Source organism: Chiloscyllium plagiosum, unplaced genomic scaffold, assembly GCF_037043375.1.
Source record: "Chiloscyllium plagiosum isolate Xiang-an unplaced genomic scaffold, Cpla_swu_hap1 HiC_scaffold_1, whole genome shotgun sequence".
Lineage (NCBI taxonomy): Eukaryota > Metazoa > Chordata > Chondrichthyes > Orectolobiformes > Hemiscylliidae > Chiloscyllium > Chiloscyllium plagiosum.
This window is the reverse complement of record NW_028270139.1, coordinates 38,817,470-38,837,549: the sequence shown is the minus strand read 5'-3', so window position 1 is coordinate 38,837,549 and position 20,080 is coordinate 38,817,470. Positions and strand designations below refer to the sequence as shown.

Genomic DNA, 20,080 nt, shown 5'->3' with positions numbered 1-20,080 from the left:
AGTTGAAAGTACAAGCTTGTACCTGGTGTTGAGATTTTTAATTTTGTCAACTGCAGTCCACTTCATAAGAACTGTAACTGCAAAATGTAATCTGACTGAAATTCTATTTAACTGTTAGCAATTTGAGTTGGAGACAATGCATGAATACGCTGTTATTTGTTGTGCTCAGGGTTTGTTTCTGTGATTAGAAGCTCTTCCCGTCAGTAAATCCAGTTGTACTAGTTACCGTTTCTTTGATTTTTGTCTGTGTGATTTTTCATCTGTTGTGATTGTGAAATTGTTTACTTTGGATTCTCTGGATGGCTCCCTGTATATTACAAAGTACGTAATTAGATGTTTGAGTTTCTCCATAAATAATGGTTTCTGCTTACGGCCAGAGTCCCTCATTCTCTTTTAAAGATTTTCCTATTATAGGATCTTACAATGCACGTTCTGGTAGCCACATGCAATTTACACTTCACATTACATCCATTTCTAAGTTCCTATTAACTGAGTTGTAAGAATGTATGTTCTTAAGATTTTTATTTTTTATCTTGGCTCTTGAAGTATGAACTTTATTTTATATCACTTTGATTCAAGCTGTGGTAATAATACTTAATACTAAATTGTGGCTATAATAAAATTGGGGAAAGCTACTTAAGAGATGATGGTGGCTAGCCAATGGCAACTTTTTAAAAGCACATGGATGAACAGCCAAAATTCTTTCTTCTTATCTAGTACAAAACTAAAATGGGAAAGGTGGCCTGATTTTGTTGAACAATGGAAAATAGGGATAGGACTAGATCCAAGGAAGGGGTATACAATTTGATCAAAAATAGTAGAGGACTGGGAACAGTTTAGATTTTAGCAAAGGACAAAGTGTTGCCTATCTGTGTAGGTATGGTGGACTGTCACTAACCATCTGATCACATGACAATGACATCATCAATCATTTTGAACTGGGAAACATTCCTGATGAAGGGCTTATGCCCAAAATGTCAAGTCTCTTGCTCCTCGGATGCTGCCTAATCTGCTGTGCTTTTCCAGCACCACACTTTTCAACTCTGACTCTCCAGCATCTGCAGTCCTCACTTTCTGTGAGAGAAACAGCTTAGTCTAACTTTACCGCCTGTAAACATTCCCATCATAACGCTCCTGCTGTTTAATCTTCAGCTTCCTGCTTCCTCTTGGAATAACACAGAGGAATTGATGAAGACAGAGAAAATAGAGTACGAGAGTAACCTTTTGGGCAACTCTCAAACTGACTTTAGAAGCTTCTATAGGTATTTGAAGCGAAAAAAATAGTGAAGTCAAATGTAAGTCCCTTATAATGAAAATAGTGGAACTTAGAAAGGGGAACAGAAAAATGGCAGGCCAATCAAATAAATATCTTTGTTCTGTCTTCACAAAAGAAGGCACAAATCACATCCCAAAATGTTGACGAATACTGGGTCTGTTGAGAGGGAGGATCTGGAGGAAATCAGTATTTGTAAGGAAATGATACTGAGGAAATTGATAGCATCATAGGTCAGTATTTCTGCAGGCTTTAATAATCTACATCCCAGATTATTAAGGAAGTGGCACTAGAAATAGTGGTTGCATTGGTGGTCATCTTTCAAGATTCTCTAAACTCTGGAACAGTTGCCAAGCATTGCAAGGTAGCTGATGTAACCCTCCACTTTACAAAAGGAGGGAGCGAGAAAACAGGAATTATCAACTAGCCTGATATTGATAGTAGGGATAACACTAGAGTCTGTTTAAAAAAGATTTTAATAGCACAGCACTTGACAGAATTGCACAAAATCACTTTGGATTTAAGGATGGGAAATCAGGCTTGACAATTTTACTGGAAATTTTTTGAGCATATAAAGGGAAAGTCAGTGGATGTTTACTTGGAATTTCAGAAAGCATTCAATAAAGGCCAACAGAAGAAATGAGTGTGTATAATTAAATGGGATTGAGAGTAATGTTTGATATGGAGAGAGAACTGGTTGGCAGAGAAGGAACTGAGAGTGGGAATAAATGGGTGTTTTTCTGAGTGGTAGGCAGCATCTAGTGGGCTGCCACATGGATCCCAACTTAGATGTGTTTTAGAGGAGGGAACTAAATGCAATATCTCCAAGTTCACCTATGATACAAAGCGGTGAATGAAGGTGAGCTGTGTGGAGGATGTAGAGATGCTTCATTGTGATTTGGGCTGAGTGATTGGGCAAATATAAGTCGGGTGAAGTATAATCTGGTTGGATGTGAGGTAATCCACTTTAACAGAAAGTTAGATTATTAGCTGAATGGTGATAGTTTGGGAAATGGGAGGTGCAATGAGACCTGTGTGACCTTGTACACCAGTTACTGAAAGTAAGCATACAGGAGCAGCAAGTGAAGAAGGCAAGTGATATGTTGGCCTTCATTGCGAGAGGATTCGTGTACAGGAGCAGGGAAATCTTGTTGCAATTGTGTTGGGTCTTGCTGAGTTCGCACCGGGAGTATTGTGTCCAGTTTTGGTCTCCTTATCTGAGGATGAATGTTCTGTTCATGGAGGAAGTACAATGAAAGACTGATTCCTAGGATGCCATGACTGATACATGAAAGGAGATAATGTGAGAGAATTTAGAATGTGAAAGTTTCTCATAGAAACCTATAACAGGACCAGACATGGTAAATGCTGGAAGGATATTCCTGATGACTGGAGAGTCCAGAAACAAGAGTCACAATTTAAGGAAACAATGTTGGCCATTTAAGATTGAGATGAGGAGAAATTTGTTTACCCAGAGAGTGGTGAGCCAATGAAATTCACTACCACAGAGTGCAGTCAAAGACAAAACACTATTATTTCAAAGAGGTGTTTGACATAGCACTTGGGGGGGGGGAAACTGGGAACAGGATAATCAGCCATGATCATATGAATGGTGAGCAGCTTTGAAGGGCCGAATGGCTTACTCCTCCTATTTTCTACGTTTTTCTGTCAATCAGTGTTGTAAGGACCGTGTCCTGCTGTACGCAGGAGAGCTATTTTATTACCTTTGTTTGGTAATACAATTTCAAGGACATGCTAACATAAATCAATTGTAATGTTCACTTGTTACTGTGGCCTTGCATATATTGCAATGCATGTTCGTCTGCTATTACAGAGCAAGGAATAAAAAGCACCCTTTTAAGATAACTTTAAAAAGAACATATTTTTGACACTCTGCCACTATTCTAGCCAATAATTTACTTATAACCTGGGTGGTTCTGGATTTAGGTTACAAGCATTAAAGGAACTTTTGTACGTGTTAGACTGCAGAGAGAGATCTCTGACATTAATGTTATTTGGTCAAATACCTTAGTTGGAAAATTAATAACCACAATGTACATGTTATCCACTTTGACTTCTGTACATTTCCATTATATCTGAAGTAAACAGTATGGTGTAAAATTCCTTCCAGATCATATAAGTTCAAAATATTGCAACTGCCATTGCAGTTTCAACAATAACCTCTGCCTTTCTGTTTGAATATGGATATTTTGGTGATTGCGATTATATTGTTGTACGAAATATTGGAATTATCTAAGTGGTGACTTGTTAATTGTCCACAGTACAGTAATGTCATTTAAAGCAATGTAATGTGCAAAGTGGGATTTGATATTTGATCAAATTTAAATTTTGCTTTAAATCAGATAGTTTTTTTTTCCATTAAAATAAACCTGCATAATAACTAGAGCATCCCAAACAATTTATTTCGGTTGCTTCAGACACATTATGTCCTGTTTCTGTTCAGTAGTGGAGATGCTTTCAGGTATTTGATTGATAATAGGCACTTCTTCCTTGTGTGTTATTGAAATGGTTAGCATACATCACATTTACTCTGCATACCTCAATGTCTTATTCAATAGAGCTTAGTAAGTCATTTATGGAATTCTTTGGAAACAAATTTTCATAAGTTCATAAGATACACGACCAGAATTAGGCCATTTGGCCCATCGAGTCTGTTCCGCCATTCGATCACGACTGATATGCTTCTCACCCCCATTTTCCTGGTTTCTTATACAATAACCCATTACCAATTAAAAATCTGTCGAACTCCTCCTCAAATTTACTCACTATCCCAGCATCCACCACACTTTGGGGTAGCAGGTTCCACAGATTCACAACCCTTTGGGTGAAGTAGATCCTCCTCAACTCGGTTTTAACTTTGCTACCCCTTATCTTAAGACTATGACCTCTCGTCCTAGAACATCCACACTAGGAAGCATCAGCTCCATATCTATTTATCTACACCTTTTATCATCCTGAATACCTGAATTTGATCTTACCTCATTCTTCTGAATTCCAGGGAATATAGGCCTAAACTGTTCAATCTGTCTTCATGCGACAAACTCCTCATCTCTGGGATCAATCTAGTGAACCTCCTCCGAATTGCCTCCAATGCTACTACTGTACATCTTCCCTCAAATAAGGTGACCAAACCTGTGCACAATACTGCAGGTGCAGTCTCACCAGTGCCTTGTACAGTTGCATCAATACTTCCTTACCTTTTATACTCTATTCCTTTAGCAACATTCCATTCACTTTCTGTATTACCTGCTGTATCTGCATGTGAGTTTTCTGTAACTCATGAATGAGGGCATCCAGATCCCTCTGCACTGGAGCACCCTGAAGTCTTTCCCCATTAAGATAATAGGTGGCCTTCCCATAAAATGCACATTCTGTGCCGTCGATTCGATATACGAGTGAAGCTTGTTTTCAGAAGTAGCGTTAAGCGGTTCATGATTGCTTTCCACAGTAGTTTTCTTTCAAAAGGAATGTGCTACATCTTCAAAAATATAAACTTCATGCCAGCAACCAAAGGCTAGGTGCTGTTTCTTGCCAGCACAATGTTGAAAATGCATGCACTCATGATCAAAAACAGTTCATAGTAAGAAAAATGATAAGTGACATATTCAAATATCATTACCTCTTATTATGATGTACACATTAACATGAAGCCAGGTACCGGTGGAGATGAAAACATGTGATATTGAGAATAGTGATAAGCAAAAGATGGCTTCAGACAAGAGAATGACGTTCGAGATTATAATGCACGGAAACATTAGAGTGAACTCTAGAGTTTGCAGTATGGTCTGATAGCTAAGGTTATACATAAAATTCAATCTGAGAAAAAGGAATGAAGGAAAGTAATCATTTAAACAATACTGGAATGAAAATTTTAACCATTGGTTACAATATTCCAAATTTCACAACCTCGCAGTTATCCATGTTAAACTCCATCTGCCACATTTTAGTCCACTCTCCTAACCTACCTATATCCAGTTGTAAAGTTCTTATTTCCTCATTGCGATTTACCGTCCTGCCTATTTTTGTGACATCTGCAAATTCGGTTATCGAGCCTTCTATCCCGATATCCATGTCATTAATATAGATTGTAAATAGCTGCTGTTCAAGGACCGAACCCTATGGCACCCCACTGGTTACATCCACCAAAAAAAGCCCATTATCACAACTCTGTCTTCTGTCCAGCAAATGAGGACATTTGGCAAATCAAAACATTATTTTGATTTGCCAAATGGTTTTATGAAGGGCAAATCATGTTTGACTAATTTGTTAGAGTTCTTTGAAGATGTAACAAGCAAAGTGGATAATGGGGATCCTGTAGATGTAATTTATCTGGACTTCCTGAAGGCATTTGATAAGGTGCCACCCAAAAGATTAATTTACAGGGTTGGATCATATGGGATTAGGCGTAATTTAATAGCTTGGATACATGATTGACTGCTGGACAGAAGACAGAGTTGTGATAATGGGCTTTTTTGGTGGAAAGGAATTTGGTTCATATCTGTTCATATTCGATACATGGTACAGAGGGACAGAAAGGATATTTAACAGGTCCCCTCACAGCTGTTGGACTTCATCCTCATTTCTCAAAACCCGTCATGCCCCAAAGTATACCATGGGCTTGTCATGCCCTGTGTTAGGCTGTGACATTTTAGAGACAAAAAAGCTGCAGATGCTGGAATCCATGATAGACAAGCAGAAGGCTGGAAGAACACAGCACGCCAGGCGGCATCAGGAGGTGGAGACATCCTGGTAAACTTTCCACTCTGTTTAAAGGAAACACTTCTATTACAGGACAAAAAAAGTCATTCATCTAGACCCTTTAAAGTTTCAATAGCTGAAACTGCAGGCATTTGAAACCTCTTCACAATGTTTACTTACACAAGGTTAAATTGACAGTCGAGATCAGCCAACCAAACCTGTCAATTAAACCAGGGGCTTAGGTGCTTCAACAGAGTAATGGATATCTGGTCTGTAAACTAGGAATATACAATGAGTTTGACTGAAGGCCCAGATATCTGTTGCCATGTTATGGGGTCAAACAGGAAAGTGGAGTTGATAATACTTTCAGATCAATCACAATACAATCTTGTGGTAAATGGTACTCCAGTTACCTCCCACAATCCAAAGTTGTGCAGGTCAGGGTAAATTGGCCAAGCTACATGGCCCATAGTGTTAGGTGCATTAGTCAGGGGTAAATGTAGGGAAATGGGTCTGGGTGGGTTACTCTTTGGAGGGTTGGTGTAGACTTGTTTGGTTGAAGGGTCTGTTTCCACACTGTAGGGAATCTAGATTGTTATATTGTAGTAACGTCTGAGTTAAAGCCATTCCACTTTGATTTGCTTAACAGAATATTGGTCTATCAGTATTGCTTCTCTTGATTTATATGCAACCTTGATCTCTCTTGTGCAGGTTTGCTTACAGTTTCTTTTAAATGAAGTGTCCATTTCAACATTACCCGGGCATGCATTTAAGGACAACTCAGTCATTGTAAGTATTAGAGTGGCTTGGCATATGGGTTACATTATTCATGAGTTATCTAACTGTGAATATCTGTTTAGGAAGCACATCTATTTTTATCTCAATGTTCATCTATTTCACATCAAAGTTACTCACTGTCTGTGACGTGGGAATTTCAGAGAGGTGCAATAAGGCACTAAAAGTTTCAGTATATTTTCCATTAATTTGTTATTTGATGGGCTTTGGTGAAAACGGCAAGCTAATTTATTTTGCTGTGGGTGAACCTGCAGATGGATTCTCTGGGATCAACTTGTTTATGCTGCACAGAATAATACAAAAGTAATGACAATGCTCGACTTACCCCACTTCACAACATTGGCTTGGCCTTAAACTGACTTGCGAAATCCGTGATATATCTGGCACAATGACTCACATAGCTTTCTTCAAATATTTGTCCTTCACTGTCTGCTGCAATTGTTCCCTTCTGCTTTCCCTCGATCTATTAGACTGTAAAAATCACGTAAACCTGAAAGGTTTCCTTCCAGCATCTGTGAGGTTTAGTCTAGTTTTCCGTGTTTGGTACTTTTCCACCACAAGAGTATAAAAAATAGGAGCAGAGTAGTCCATTTGGCCCATTGAGTCCATTCTGCCATTCACTGAGTTCAAGCCTAATCTGACGATCCTCGATGTTACTTTTCTGCCATATCCACATAACTCTCGATTCCCTCAATGATTAGAAATCTACCTCAGCCTCGAATATATTCAACAACTCGACCTTGACAGCCCTTTACAGTTGGTGAATCTGTGGAATTCTTTACTGCAGTGATTGTAATGAGGTCAGCCAGATGGACCTCAGAATATGGGTTCCCTGATTGGACCAGATTAACAGCCCGAAACAGGAAGCCCTGACTGACAGATAAAATGGGAATGTTAGACATCCTGTTCACTTTGAGAGCTGGCTCTGAGGTAGCTGGATCAATGTGACGGTAAATAAATGTGACCTAGTGGTGAGATACAAGCCTCCACGGAGTTTTTTCACCATCCTCTTAAAGAAAAGAAATTCCTCCTTATCTCTGTCTTAACTGGTGGTCCCTTATTATGAGATTACTTGTTTATGGTGCACAGAATATACAAAAATAATGACAATGCTCAACTTACCCCACTTCACAACATTGGCTTGGCTTAAACTGATTGTCTAAACCCCTCTTGTCCTAGACCTTCCCACAAGGAGAAACCACCTCTCCACATCTATCCTATTAAGCCCACTAAGAAACGTAAATGTTTCGATCAGGTCTCCTCTCGTTCGTCTGGAGTCCCATGAGTAGAAGCCCAATCTACTCAGCCTGTCCTCATAACAAAATCACTCCATATTTGGGATCAACCTAGTGATCTCCTCTAGATTGTCTCCAATGCTGTTGTATCTGTCCTTACATAAGGGGATTAAACTGTTCTCAGTATCCCACCTGTGGTCTGAATTGTCCCTTGTATAGTTTTGCAAAGCCTCTTTGTTTTTCTACTCCATTCCCTTTGAAGTAAAGGTCAGTATTCCATTAGGCAATTGGATGCATTTATGCTTCATGCACTAGAATTAAGTCTCAAATCCCTCTGTGCTGCAGCTTTGAGTAGACTTTCCCTACTTAAATAATATTCAGCTGTTTTATTCATCCTGCTAAAATGCATACCTCACATTTCCCTATATTATAGTGCATTGCTGAGCTTTTGCCCACTCACTTAACTGGTCGATATCCCTCTGCAGATTTTATTTTATTCTTGTTACTTGCCTTCTCACCTATTTTTGTCTCATCTGCAAACTTGGCATAAGTAGGCCCGAAGGCCTTTGATAAGGTGCTGCACCAGAGGCTGCTAAATAAGATGGAGCCCAGGGTGTTAGGGGCGAAGTACAGGCATGGATAGAGGAGTGGCTGACTGGCAGAAAGCAGAGATGTGTATAAAGGGGTCTTTATCAAGATGGCAGCTGGGGACTGGTGGGGTTCCGCAGGAATCAGTGTTGTGAACACACTATTCACATTATACGTGAACAGTCTGGGCAAAGGAACTGAGCATTGTTGGTAAGTTTGAAGATGACACCAAGATTGGTGGAGAGACCGGTAGTATTGAGGAAGCAGGGAGGCTGCAGATGGACTTGGACGTGCTAGGAGAGGGGCAAAGAAGGGTCTGATGGAATACAATGTGGGAAAGTGTGAGGTGATGCACTTTGGTCAGAAGAATAGAGGAATAGGCTATTTTCCAAATAGGGAAAGGTTTTGAAAGTCAGAATGACAGGAACTTGGGAGTCATAGTTCAGGGTTGTCTTAAAGCTAACATGCAGGTCAATTGGCAATTAGGAAGGCAAATGCAATGTTAGTATTCATTTCAAGAGGGCCAGAAAATAAGAGCAACGATGTATTGCTGAGGCTGTTTAGGGCTAATGAAGGATGTATTTGCTTTGATGGGGGTCTAAAAGAGGTTTAAAGAAATTATCCCAGATAGAAAGAGTAATGTGAGGAGTGGTTGAGGACTGTAGGTCTGTGTTCAATGGAGTTTAGAAGGATGAGAGGGGAACCTCATTGAAACTTGGGGAATACTGAGAGGTCTGGATAAAGTGGATGTGGAGAAGATGTTTCCGCTAGATGGAGAGACTGGGACACGAGGGCACAGCCTCAGAGGGAAGGGACAACTTTTTAGAACTGAGATGAGGAGGAATTTCTTCAGTAAGAGAGTAGTAAATCTTTGGAACTCATTGCTAAAGAAGGCTGTGGATGCCAATTCATTGACTGACATGGGTTCTTGGCAAAAGTGAGTACTGCAGTTCCTGCTCCTCGGATGCTGCCTGACCTGCTGTGCTTTTCCAGCACCACTCTAATATAGATAGGTTCTTGATTAGTAAGGGGATCAAAGGTTACAGGGAGAAGGGAAGAGAATGGGATTGAGGACTGTATTAGCCATGTTAGAATGATAGAGCTGTCTTGATGTACCTCATGGCCTAATTCTGCTGTTCTGTCTTATAGTGTGCAGTACGTTCACTTCCATTATCTGAGTCATTGATAATTGTATATAATTGTGGCCCGAGCACTAATTCCTCTGGCACTTTACTGGTTAGTTTGCCATCTTGAAAATGTCCACTTTATCCCAACTCTGAGTCTATTAGTATGCCAAGCCTCTAGCTGTGTTAATGTACTACCCCAACCTTATGAAGTAGCTTTATGTGTGGAAACTTATTGAACACCTTTTGGGAGTTACATAATTTCCCCAATGTTGTCATCTGGAAATATGAATTCAACATTCACATATTGAGATTTTTAATATATCTTCTAACACAGCGGTTATTGTAACTGCTTCTGGAGCTGAGTTGGATGAGACAAAAATTATTCCAAATTAATGTTAGCAGAACTGATACCAACCAATCTCTTTGCCTTCTGTACACAATTTGTACTACTGACTATCTATACCGAACCCCTCACTCAGTTATCACCTCAGGTTGAGCCCTAGCATATTGTGTGATCTTGAGCTTCACTTAGTCTCCCATTTCTGATCTGCCACTTTCTTTCACCTCAGCAGTGTCTGCTGTGACTCTATTGCCTGCTGTTCTGCCAAAATCCTAAGTCATGCTTTTATCACCTTTCTTTCTTGTAAAATTTCTGCTCTTCACAACTCTTCATAAATACAAATTTCTAGAATGCTATAAGAATTGGAGAAGTTGGCCAACATTAGAAAACTAGCAGATGCAAATAGGAGCACAAAAATAACTTGGAATGAGATACATGCAGTGATGTGAAGCTGAGGATATTGGATGGCTCTTGGCGTATAGCTAACCAGTGGAACTAGACAGTTGCAGATGTAATGGAATCAGCACGCTAACACAGTATAGACTCTGATTTGCTCAACATGAGCATCTTGTGTTTAAACACTATAGAAAATACAAATTAAAAAAAAAAGTTGAGAGGTCGGGTGATCTTTCCATGAATGAATAATACATGGATTTACATGAGGTCTGGAATGCTAGCCAGCACGTCTGGACAAATCATTAAAAGGTAATAAACCTTGCCTACAGATTAACGTGCCATTACCCAAATAACTACAGAAACTAATTTGCAATGAGCCTGCAACATTCATGGCTTCAGAGTATGATTCCAAAAAAAAAGTTTGAAGAAAGCCCAGTCTATTACAAGGACATTGAAATGGATGAAACTCAGACACTATTGTGTGTCAGTGGCCAGGTCATAAGAGAAGGCAATGAAAAATAGATACACTCATGACAAAAAACAGGTTTCTGCTGAGGGACATTTAATAAGATGCATCTATTGAGCAAATGGGACAACAATGATTGAGATCAGCAAAGTCACTGCTCCTGTGTTAAATTGATCAGCTGGTAGAGAATTTGGGCTAGTCTTTTACCTGCCTATTTGAAAAGCCAAGCCAGTGTTTTGCTGCTGGGGTTCAACTGCACCTTGGTTGTACTGAAAGCAGAGAAAGCTGGAACTGCAAGCAATAAGCCACTGCAAATTCATCTTCATAAATGCCCAACCTCTATTTCTTCACACCTGGAACATTTCAAGCTGCTTTCTCAATAGAAGCGACTATGACAATAAATTGATTGGACTTTAAGATCTAGGTGCATGCTTCCTATTTTGGCATGTTACTTTCTCACACATCTGCCTGTGAGAATGGCTGTTGTTGCAAATATATTTTGTGTTGAGTAATAAATGCATTCTTTTTTTTAAAAGTAAAACCCACAATGATTCTGTTCTTTGCATTCAGAGCACTCAGGTGGTTAAGCACTGGGCAGAATTTTATGGGGGCCTGAATGATGAGGGCTATGCTGGAATGTGGTGAAATTGTGTGAGAAGTCCAGCGAAGCCTACCTTAATATCAGGAACAACTTGCTGCATCTTTTAACTATGTTCTTGTGTGTTGAGGTGAGATTCTTGTTAGAAATTTTCAAGATGCTTATTAAGTGGGATTATTATTTGTTAATGACCTTACTAACTGTACACCCATTAATATACAGCTTCCCATCCTACCACCTGCTTTATACAGAGTAGTTGTTGAAGATTCTCAACATGGAAGTCAGAGTGGGCGCCTGACAACTTCAGGTCACTGCTGATGGCAAAGAGCAGTCATAGTGGTCAACCTGCAGCAGCAACCCAGGGCATCATCCAAAGGCACCAGCCTTTGGCATCCAATAATTGTCAACCCTTGTGACACCTTGCTGATCCTTTGCAGGATGTTTAGGAAGTATGAACCCACATTACAGGGTGCACTGGCAATTAGCACTGAAAGACCCCTCTGCACAGGGACAAGAACCAGCTCATGGATTGGACTAGGCGGCGTCTTAAGGCTGCTTGCTTGCTGTCCTAGTGTTTGCTCACTTAACAGCTGCTAGCATGTTTTCGACATCCATGCCTTGCCTTGCCTTACCTTACCCTTGTCATTCCTGTTAGTGCAATGGCACTTCTTACAGAACCTAAAGACTATCAATACCACCGTATTGGTATTATCGTTTGCATGGATGCACAGGCTGCTTCTCAGTTGAGAAATATCTGAGGTGTGGGGAAATCTTGCTGTATAGTACACAGAGACAAAAATAACCCCATATGCCAGCTGCCTGCATGGCAGACACATTGCATGTTTATTCATGCAAATGGCCATATCAGAAAACGGTGTGGGCAGGGTGTGGCAGACATGGGATGGCAGTCCAATTTCAGTCAAGGCAGGGCTACTGTTGTCAGGGTGTCCCAGTACTGTCAGTTACTTATAGTCTGCAAACAGCCCAGTGATTTGACCACTGGCAGTTGTCTGCTTGAATCAGCCAGGGTCAGGGGATATGCCGAACTACAGTCTGGAGAGAATGGAGAACATTTACTTCTGTCAGGTCATTACAAGCAGTCAGGAGAATTGTGTGGCTTCAGTTGAGAGCTGCAAATTAGCCTTCAGGGATCTGACCAGTCATGCTTAGGTTGTTCTTCAAAGTCGACAAGAGGTTGGCTCAGTGGTTAACGTTGTTGGCTCTCAGCGCCAAGTTACACCAAGTTACATCCAGCTGGAGGTGGGAGCACTCAGGCTGTGTGAGGGTCACCTGAACATTGTCAAACTTCACGAAGTCTTCCAAGACCAGGTGAGTGGGCGTGAGGAGCAAGCCCCCTCCCCGAACACTGCCTCCCCCCCCACCCCTCGACCCTACGCCCCTCCCCACCCCGTATCCACCTCCCACTCCTCTGCATCTGCACTCTCCCAATTTCTCACTCGCCTCAACCCACCAGTTCCCTACACACCCACAAACACTCCAACTACAGCCCACCACTCACCCTCACTCAAAAAAAAAACTTGGAAGGATTCAGAAAAGGATGTTGCCAGGGTTGGAAGGTTTGAGCTACAGGGAGAGGCTGAACAGGCTGGGGCTGATTTCCCTGGAGCGTCGGAGACTGAGGGGTGACCTCATAGTGGTTTATAAAACCGTGAAGGGCATGGATAGGGTGAACAGACAAGGTCTTTTCCCCGGGTTGGGTGAGTCCAGAACTAGGGGGCATAGGTTTAGACTGAGAGGGGAAAATTTAAAAGGGACCTAAGGGGCAACATTTTCATTCAGAGGGTGGTGTGTATATGGGGTGAGCTGCCAGAGGAAGTGGTGGAGGTTGGTACAATTCCAAAATTTAAAAGGCATCTGGATGGGTATATGAATAGGAAGGGTTTGGAGGGATATGGGCCGGGTGCTGGCAGGTGGGACTAGATTGGGTTGGGATATCTGGTCGGCATGGATGAGTTGGACGGAAGGGACTGTTTCCATGCTGTACATCTCTATGACTCTATGACTCAGGCAGTGTCTGTGTGGAGTTTGCATGTTCTCCTTGTGTCTGTATGGGTTTTCTCTAGGGGTTCTGATTTTCACAGTCCAAAGATGTGCAGGTTAGATGGATTGTCCATGCTAAATTACCTGTTGGTGTCCAGGGATGTGCAGGCTAGGTTGGCTAGCCATGGCAAATGCTGGGTTATAAGGGTGGGGGGGGGGGGGTGGGGGTGGGTCTGGGTGACTCATTGAAGAGTTAGTGCAGACTTGATGGGCCAAATGGCCGCCTTCCCCACTGAAGGGATTCTAATCTAGATCTGGTGCAAATACAGTTCTGTGAGTCCATGTGTTGACCAATGAGGATGCTTCAGGGGCAAAAGGAAGCTCCTTTCCAAAAGAGGTTGAGGCAGTGAAAGCTCAGGTTGGGAAGTAAAAACAGACATATTTGTCAAGTTAGGGACAAGAACAGTGAAGATGGACAGTCAACGTACAAGGATGCTGTGTAAAACAGTGGGAATGGGTGACTATGGTATTGACATCCACAGGGAGACTGTATAGGTATCAATCAGTAAGATACTATGTTGGGATTTGGGGCAAGGAGGGAAGTTGGAGGCAAAGTGCAATGTGATGGGTCTGCAGATGGTGGGAGATGGGCGGAAATGGGTAATGCGAGTTAAAGCTGGTCATGGAGGCTCTGGGAGATGGAGTTAATTTGAGCTCAGGGAGAGCCCGGTGCTGTTGATGTCCACCATAAGCTATGTTCATTGCCATCACTTACTGTTCTCTAGACAATAACTGCAACTGGAAGGTGGCTGGGAGAAAGCACAAGGTAGACCAAGTCAGTGTCAGTTTGATGGCTGAAAGCACAGGCTCCATTTCAGTCAGAGGCTGTGACATTGTAAAGGTAAGTGCAGGAAGCATGCATTTGCAAACTGCAGCTACAATTTAACTTCCAAGCATTTCATCATCCCTTTGCAATGCATGTAGAATGAATGTGTTTTGGGTTTAAATGCTGGTCAAAGGCGATTTGAAAATGGCAAACACTTGTTTCTGTAAAGTGTTGTTTACTCAGCCAGCGTTGCACCTTCACCGAATTGGTGCCCTCGTTGATGCTGGAGAATGGCCTTTAGTTATTGCGATGTTGCATGTCTCACTGTCTGGAGGAGGGTGTACAACCCTGCTAGGCAGGGTAGGCCACCACTGACTGTTCTAAGTGTTAAGAACCTGTTTTGCTTCTTATCTTCCCAACATCTCCAGCAATCTACCCAGTCGCTGGTGGGTTGGTGGTCGCCATCTTCCTAACGAGGTGAGGGTGGATGCAGGAGAACCGGAGCCAAGAGCAAGCCCAGGAGCAGCAACAAGCTCTCTCAGAGAGAGCTCATGGTAGCAGGATGCATCAGCTTCCCAGGGGTCTGGAGTATATTCATCCTGACTCCATTTCTTGGGATGAGAGAGGCACAGGCTTCTTATGTCTGGGCCACTGGTGGCATTATGCTGGATACTAGAATGAGGGCTGTTGGAGAGAGAGGCCATCCTCCCCTTCTGGTCATGAAAGTGACAACTGCTTTGAACATCAGTACGATTAGCTTCAATAATTGACTTGTATGGGATCTCTCAGTTGAGCACCAATAAATGTTTCAGGTTAGTGACCGATACCACTTGTGCAAGATCACATTAATTTCCTGAGGAGGGTGAGGACATTGGATATGGAGGAAGCTCTCCATGTGCCTATCAGAATTCAGCTGCATAGGTGTTACGGGCCAGACATAGCCTGATTGATTCAGAACTCTCATAGGTGAGAGTCAGCTGCAGCAGACCATCATGGAATATAAAAACATAATTGATCATCATCCAGCATCTGGTTTGTATTGTGGGAGTGACCTCTCTGTTATGTTTGTTTTCATCACTGCAAATAAAAGTAAATCTTTGGAATTGTCCAATTGCTTGTCTGTATGTGGTGATCCCCTACTGGAGTTTGACAAGATGCAGGTTTCCAGTACACACTGGGGACAGAGCAGCAGTGTCTTGGAGGTAGTAAGATAGAATGGACAGCTGAACTGTGTGACAGAGCAGTTAAACAGTGGCTAGGGTGAGAGAATGGAGTTGGATGTGCGAGGGAGTGTAAGTTCTGTATTATCTGCCACAAGCAGCTAGGCTTGGTGGCTGCTCTGGCATTGTGTTGCCAGTGAAAGCCAACACTGCATGTCTGGCTGCACAGAGCCCATTTGCACATGGTTGCCAGGGTGCTCTCAGTAGGTACCTGGCAAGTGGCAAGTTATTCTGGTAACAGCATGTGGTATAGTTTGGCGAGAGAGCTGCCACAGGTGCTGGGTATTTGATTATTGAGTGGCATTGGTAAGATGTGGTGAGTGAACTTGTGGCAAGAAACCCTCAAAGATACTAAATTAGGACACTCAGCCCAAAAATGTAAAATTCAACCCAAGCATTGTCGGTCTTTGGTCAGTCGAAAGGTGCAAAAAAAAAGGTACAATTTCTTCCCTATCTATGACAGGGTGCTGATGTCATCCCATTTATGACCAGCTCTACTCTTCTGCATGCTTTTAAAAATGTTGTTTTCAGATTCTCCTTCTCTGTGCTTTTCACCTCCTTCCTCCTTTATTCTTTGTTTCCTGTTTGGTGTATGTTTGCTGTCTAACACTTTGAAAATATTGGAGCCATCTGTGAGGAATGAGTGCCACAAATAAATTGAAGATGTCTATCTGTGAGCCATGTGCACAACCTAAGTGCCTATTGATTTGCTGCTACTGTCGCCAACATTGCTAATAGTAATACATTTACAAAGCAGCAGAGGGAGTACAATATTAATAAAGCAATATACTAAGTTAATCATTTGGATTCAGTTATGTTTGTATGTTTAAACAGAGAGTACAATGGGTTGCAACATTGCTTTGTATTTTGGATATTTGGGTTTACTTTCAGTTCAGGCCTCTTATTGCAAAACTCTGTGATTCTGAATATTATTTCCCCCCCTTCTCTTCCGTGAATTACCTTGCAGATTATTTGGATTGATATAGTTTGCTGAGGTCTGTTATTGGGCAGCTAAAGACGATTTCTATTTTAAGTCTAACAACTATTGAACACCCAATAGTGGCTGTAAAAATAACTCTGAGCTAGATTCACGTATTTGCTCCAAGACATCTAATTTGATGAGCAAATTATTGTCGGCCAACACCTGAAGAAAATGACAAGCGCAACATTTTTAGAAGTTCAAAGTTTGTGAGAAGATTTGTAGCTCGGGTGCTCGTTGTTGTGGTTCTGTTCGCCGAGCTGGAAGTTTTTGTTGCAAACGTTTCGTCCCCTGTCTAGGTGACATCCTCAGTGCTTGGGAGCCTCCTGTGAAGCACTTCTGTGGTGTTTCCTCCGGCATTTATAGTGGCCTGTCTCTGCCGCTTCCGGTTGTCAGTTTCAGCTGTCCGCTGTAGTGGCCGGTATATTGGGTCCAGGTCGATGTGTTTGTTGATGGAGATTGTGGATGAGTGCCATGCTTCTAGGAATTCCCTGGCTGTTCTTTGTTTCGCTTGCCCTATAATGGTAGTGTTGTCCCAGTCAAATTCATGTTGCTTGTCATCTGCGTGTGTTTGACTGGGACAACACTACCATTATAGGGCAAGCGAAACAAAGAACAGCCAGGAAATTCTTAGAAGCATGGCACTCATCCACAAACTCCATCAACAAACACGTAGACCTGGACCCAATATACCGGCCACTGCAGCGGACAGCTGAAACTGACAACCGGAAGCGGCAGGGACAGGCCACTATAAATGCCGGAGGAAACACCACAAAAGCGCTTCACAGGAGGCTCCCAAGCACTGAGGATGTCACCTAGACAGGGGACGAAACGTTTGCAACAAAACTTCCAGCTCGGCGAACAGAACCACAGCATTTTTAGAAGTAGAATTTAAAACCATAACATTAAAGTAGGGTTATGTAATTAACATATAGAATCCCTGACGAAGGGCTTATGCCCGAAATGTCGACTCTCCTGCTCCTCGGATGCTGCTTGACCGGCTGTGCTTTTCCAGCACCGCACTTTTGACTCTGATCTCCAGCATCTGCAGTCCTCACTTTCTCCATATGTAATTAATAATGCATTTTGGAAATTGGAATAAAAAGCACTTTAGTTAAGAACTAAATTTATAAGACAAAATTATTTATATTTTATGCACACTGTCTGTATGTTGGTGAGAAAAAAAAACTCCTATCCATTTGTAAAATTTGTTTATTTTTAATGGAGAAGAATCCTTTATCTCTGAAATAGCAGTGACAGTGTTATGGGTAAATTAACACTGTCTCCATAATTTACATGTCATGTTTGCTTCCTTAAAGTTGTTGGCAAATGTTGCTTACAATTCAATGAACGTTTGCCACTTTTGGCTTTCTTTTAGATTGAAGATTGTTAAGGAAGAAATATTATTTTAAGTTAAGAAATGTTATATTTGTCCAGTGGTTGTGTTTAACTAGTGTACTCTGTATTCTTTACAGTACAAACCAAATCTTAGCAGAGTCAGCAGCGGGGCAAACTCCATCCAGTATGATGACACCTGCCCAGTTTTCAGGTTGCATTCAGATGAAGAGAGACCTTGGGAAGAGGTAGCATGTCGCCGAATGGATTTTGTACCAGGTTCTTGCCGCATCATGAAAGAGTTGTTTGCTGACAAAGAAACAGCTAACTGTTCCCACCAGTTGTCGCATATGATTTGTGAGATGAAGGTATTTATTTTTATCAGTAATTCTGAAACTCTATGTGTGTCCACCAGAAATCACAGAAAAGACTGTTTGTATTGCAAAACTAATGGAATGAATGAACAAGTTGAAAAACTGATTTGAAAACCATACAGGACAGCTAAGATTGAGGATACTGTGAGGGAGAGGAGCTAAACTAATGGCTGGATAATAGTAGGGAATGATAAAATGGATTCGGTAAGCAGTTATTTGATTGCTGCTGTGGGTACAATGGTTTGAATGGCCTCTTATTGCAAAACTCTGTGACTCTGACAAACTTGAGTTTTAAAATCCTGAAGATCACAGGAGGAGAAACTAAGGGAAATAAAGTTATGTTCTGATATTCCGGGAGAAAATGGATTCAGAGATCATACAATAAATCTCAATTTTAATGTGAAATTTACATTAATGCTTGGTACTAGTCTATGCAAACTGCATGGATGCTTGAAACTGGCATCTTCTGACTGTAGGTCATCTCTTAAAGAATCCACTGTATTAGCTAGAATGCATACAATATATGAACCTAGATTTCTTAACACTGAGGGACCACTGCACTGTCTCTGCCCACAAAACTGTAAGAACCATCCAAACCCTCAGGTCTTTGAGCTGTGCTGATCTTAGCCAGGGCTGGAAATGTGTTGCTGGAAAAGCGCAGCAGGTCAGGCAGCATCCAGGGAACAGGAGAATCGACGTTTCGGGCATAAGCCCTTCTTCAGGAATGGGGAAAGTTTGTCCAGTAGGCTAAGATAAAAGGTAGGGAGGAGGGACTTGGGAGAGGGGCGTCGGAAATGTGATAGGTGGAAAGAGGTCAAGGTGAGGGTGATAGGTCAGACTGGGGTGGGGGCGGAGAGGTCGGGAAGAAGATCTCAGGTTAGGAAGGCGGTGCTGAATTTGATGGATTTGACTGAGACAGGGTGGGGGGAGGGGAAATGAGGAAACTGGTGAAATCAGAGTTCATCCCTTGTGGTTGGAGGGTTCCTAGCCGGAAGGTGAGGCGTTCTTCCTCCAACCATCGTTTTGTTGTGGTCTGACGATGGAGGAGTCCAAAGACCTGCATATCCTTGGTGGAGTGGGAGGGGGAATTGAAATGTTGAGCTACAGGGTGGTTGGGTTGGTTGGTCCGGGTGTCCTAGAGGTGTTCTCTGAAACGCTCCGCAAGTAGCCGGCCTGTCTCCCCAATATAGAGGAGGCCACATCGGGTGCAGAGGATGCAATAGATGATATGTGTGGAGGTGCAGGTGAATCTGTGGCGGATATGGAAGTTTCCTTTGGGGCCTTGGAGGGAGGTGAGGGGGGAGGTGTGGGCGCAAGTCTTGCACCTCCTGCGGTTGCAGGGGAAGGTGCCGGGAGTGGAGGTTGGGTTGGTGGGGGGTGTGGATCTGACGAGGGAGTCACGGAGGGAGTGGTCTTTACGGAATGCTGATAGGGGAGGGGAGGGAAATATATCCTTGGTGGTGGGGTCCGTTTGGAGGTAGCGGAAATGACGGCGGATGATGCGCTGTACATGGAGATTGGTGGGGTGGTAGGTGAGGACCAGTGGGGTTCTGTCCTGGTGGCGGTTGGAGGGGCGGGGTTCAAGGGCGGAGGATCGGGAAGTGGAAGAGATGCGGTGGAGGGCATCGTCGACCACGTCGGGGGGGGAAAATTGCGGTCCTTGAAGAAGGAGGCCATCTGGGTTGTGCGTTTTTGGAACTGGTCCTCCTGGGAGCAGATGCGGCGGAGTCGAAGGAATTGGGAGAATGGGATGGCGTTTTTACAGGGGGCAGGATGGGAGGAGGTGTAGTCCAGGTAGCTGTGGGAGT

The 20,080-nt window shown here is 42.5% G+C and overlaps 1 protein-coding gene across 3 annotated transcripts in view; it reads left to right on the top strand.

The window, feature by feature from the left end:
- LOC122552826 (uncharacterized) overlaps positions 1 to 20,080 on the top strand; it is a 37,188-nt gene that overhangs the window by 940 nt on the left and 16,168 nt on the right. The window contains exons 2-4 of one of the 3 annotated variants that reach the window (XM_087985919.1): positions 6,704 to 6,781; positions 14,324 to 14,439; positions 18,039 to 18,266. In XM_087985919.1, coding sequence (XP_087842045.1) covers positions 14,389 to 14,439; positions 18,039 to 18,266 — 279 coding nt within the window. In that variant the 5' untranslated portion in view covers positions 6,704 to 6,781; positions 14,324 to 14,388. The remainder of the gene's footprint in view (positions 1 to 6,703; positions 6,782 to 14,323; positions 14,440 to 18,038; positions 18,267 to 20,080) is intronic. The other 2 variants (XM_087985905.1, XM_087985911.1) reach the window with 2 other exon arrangements.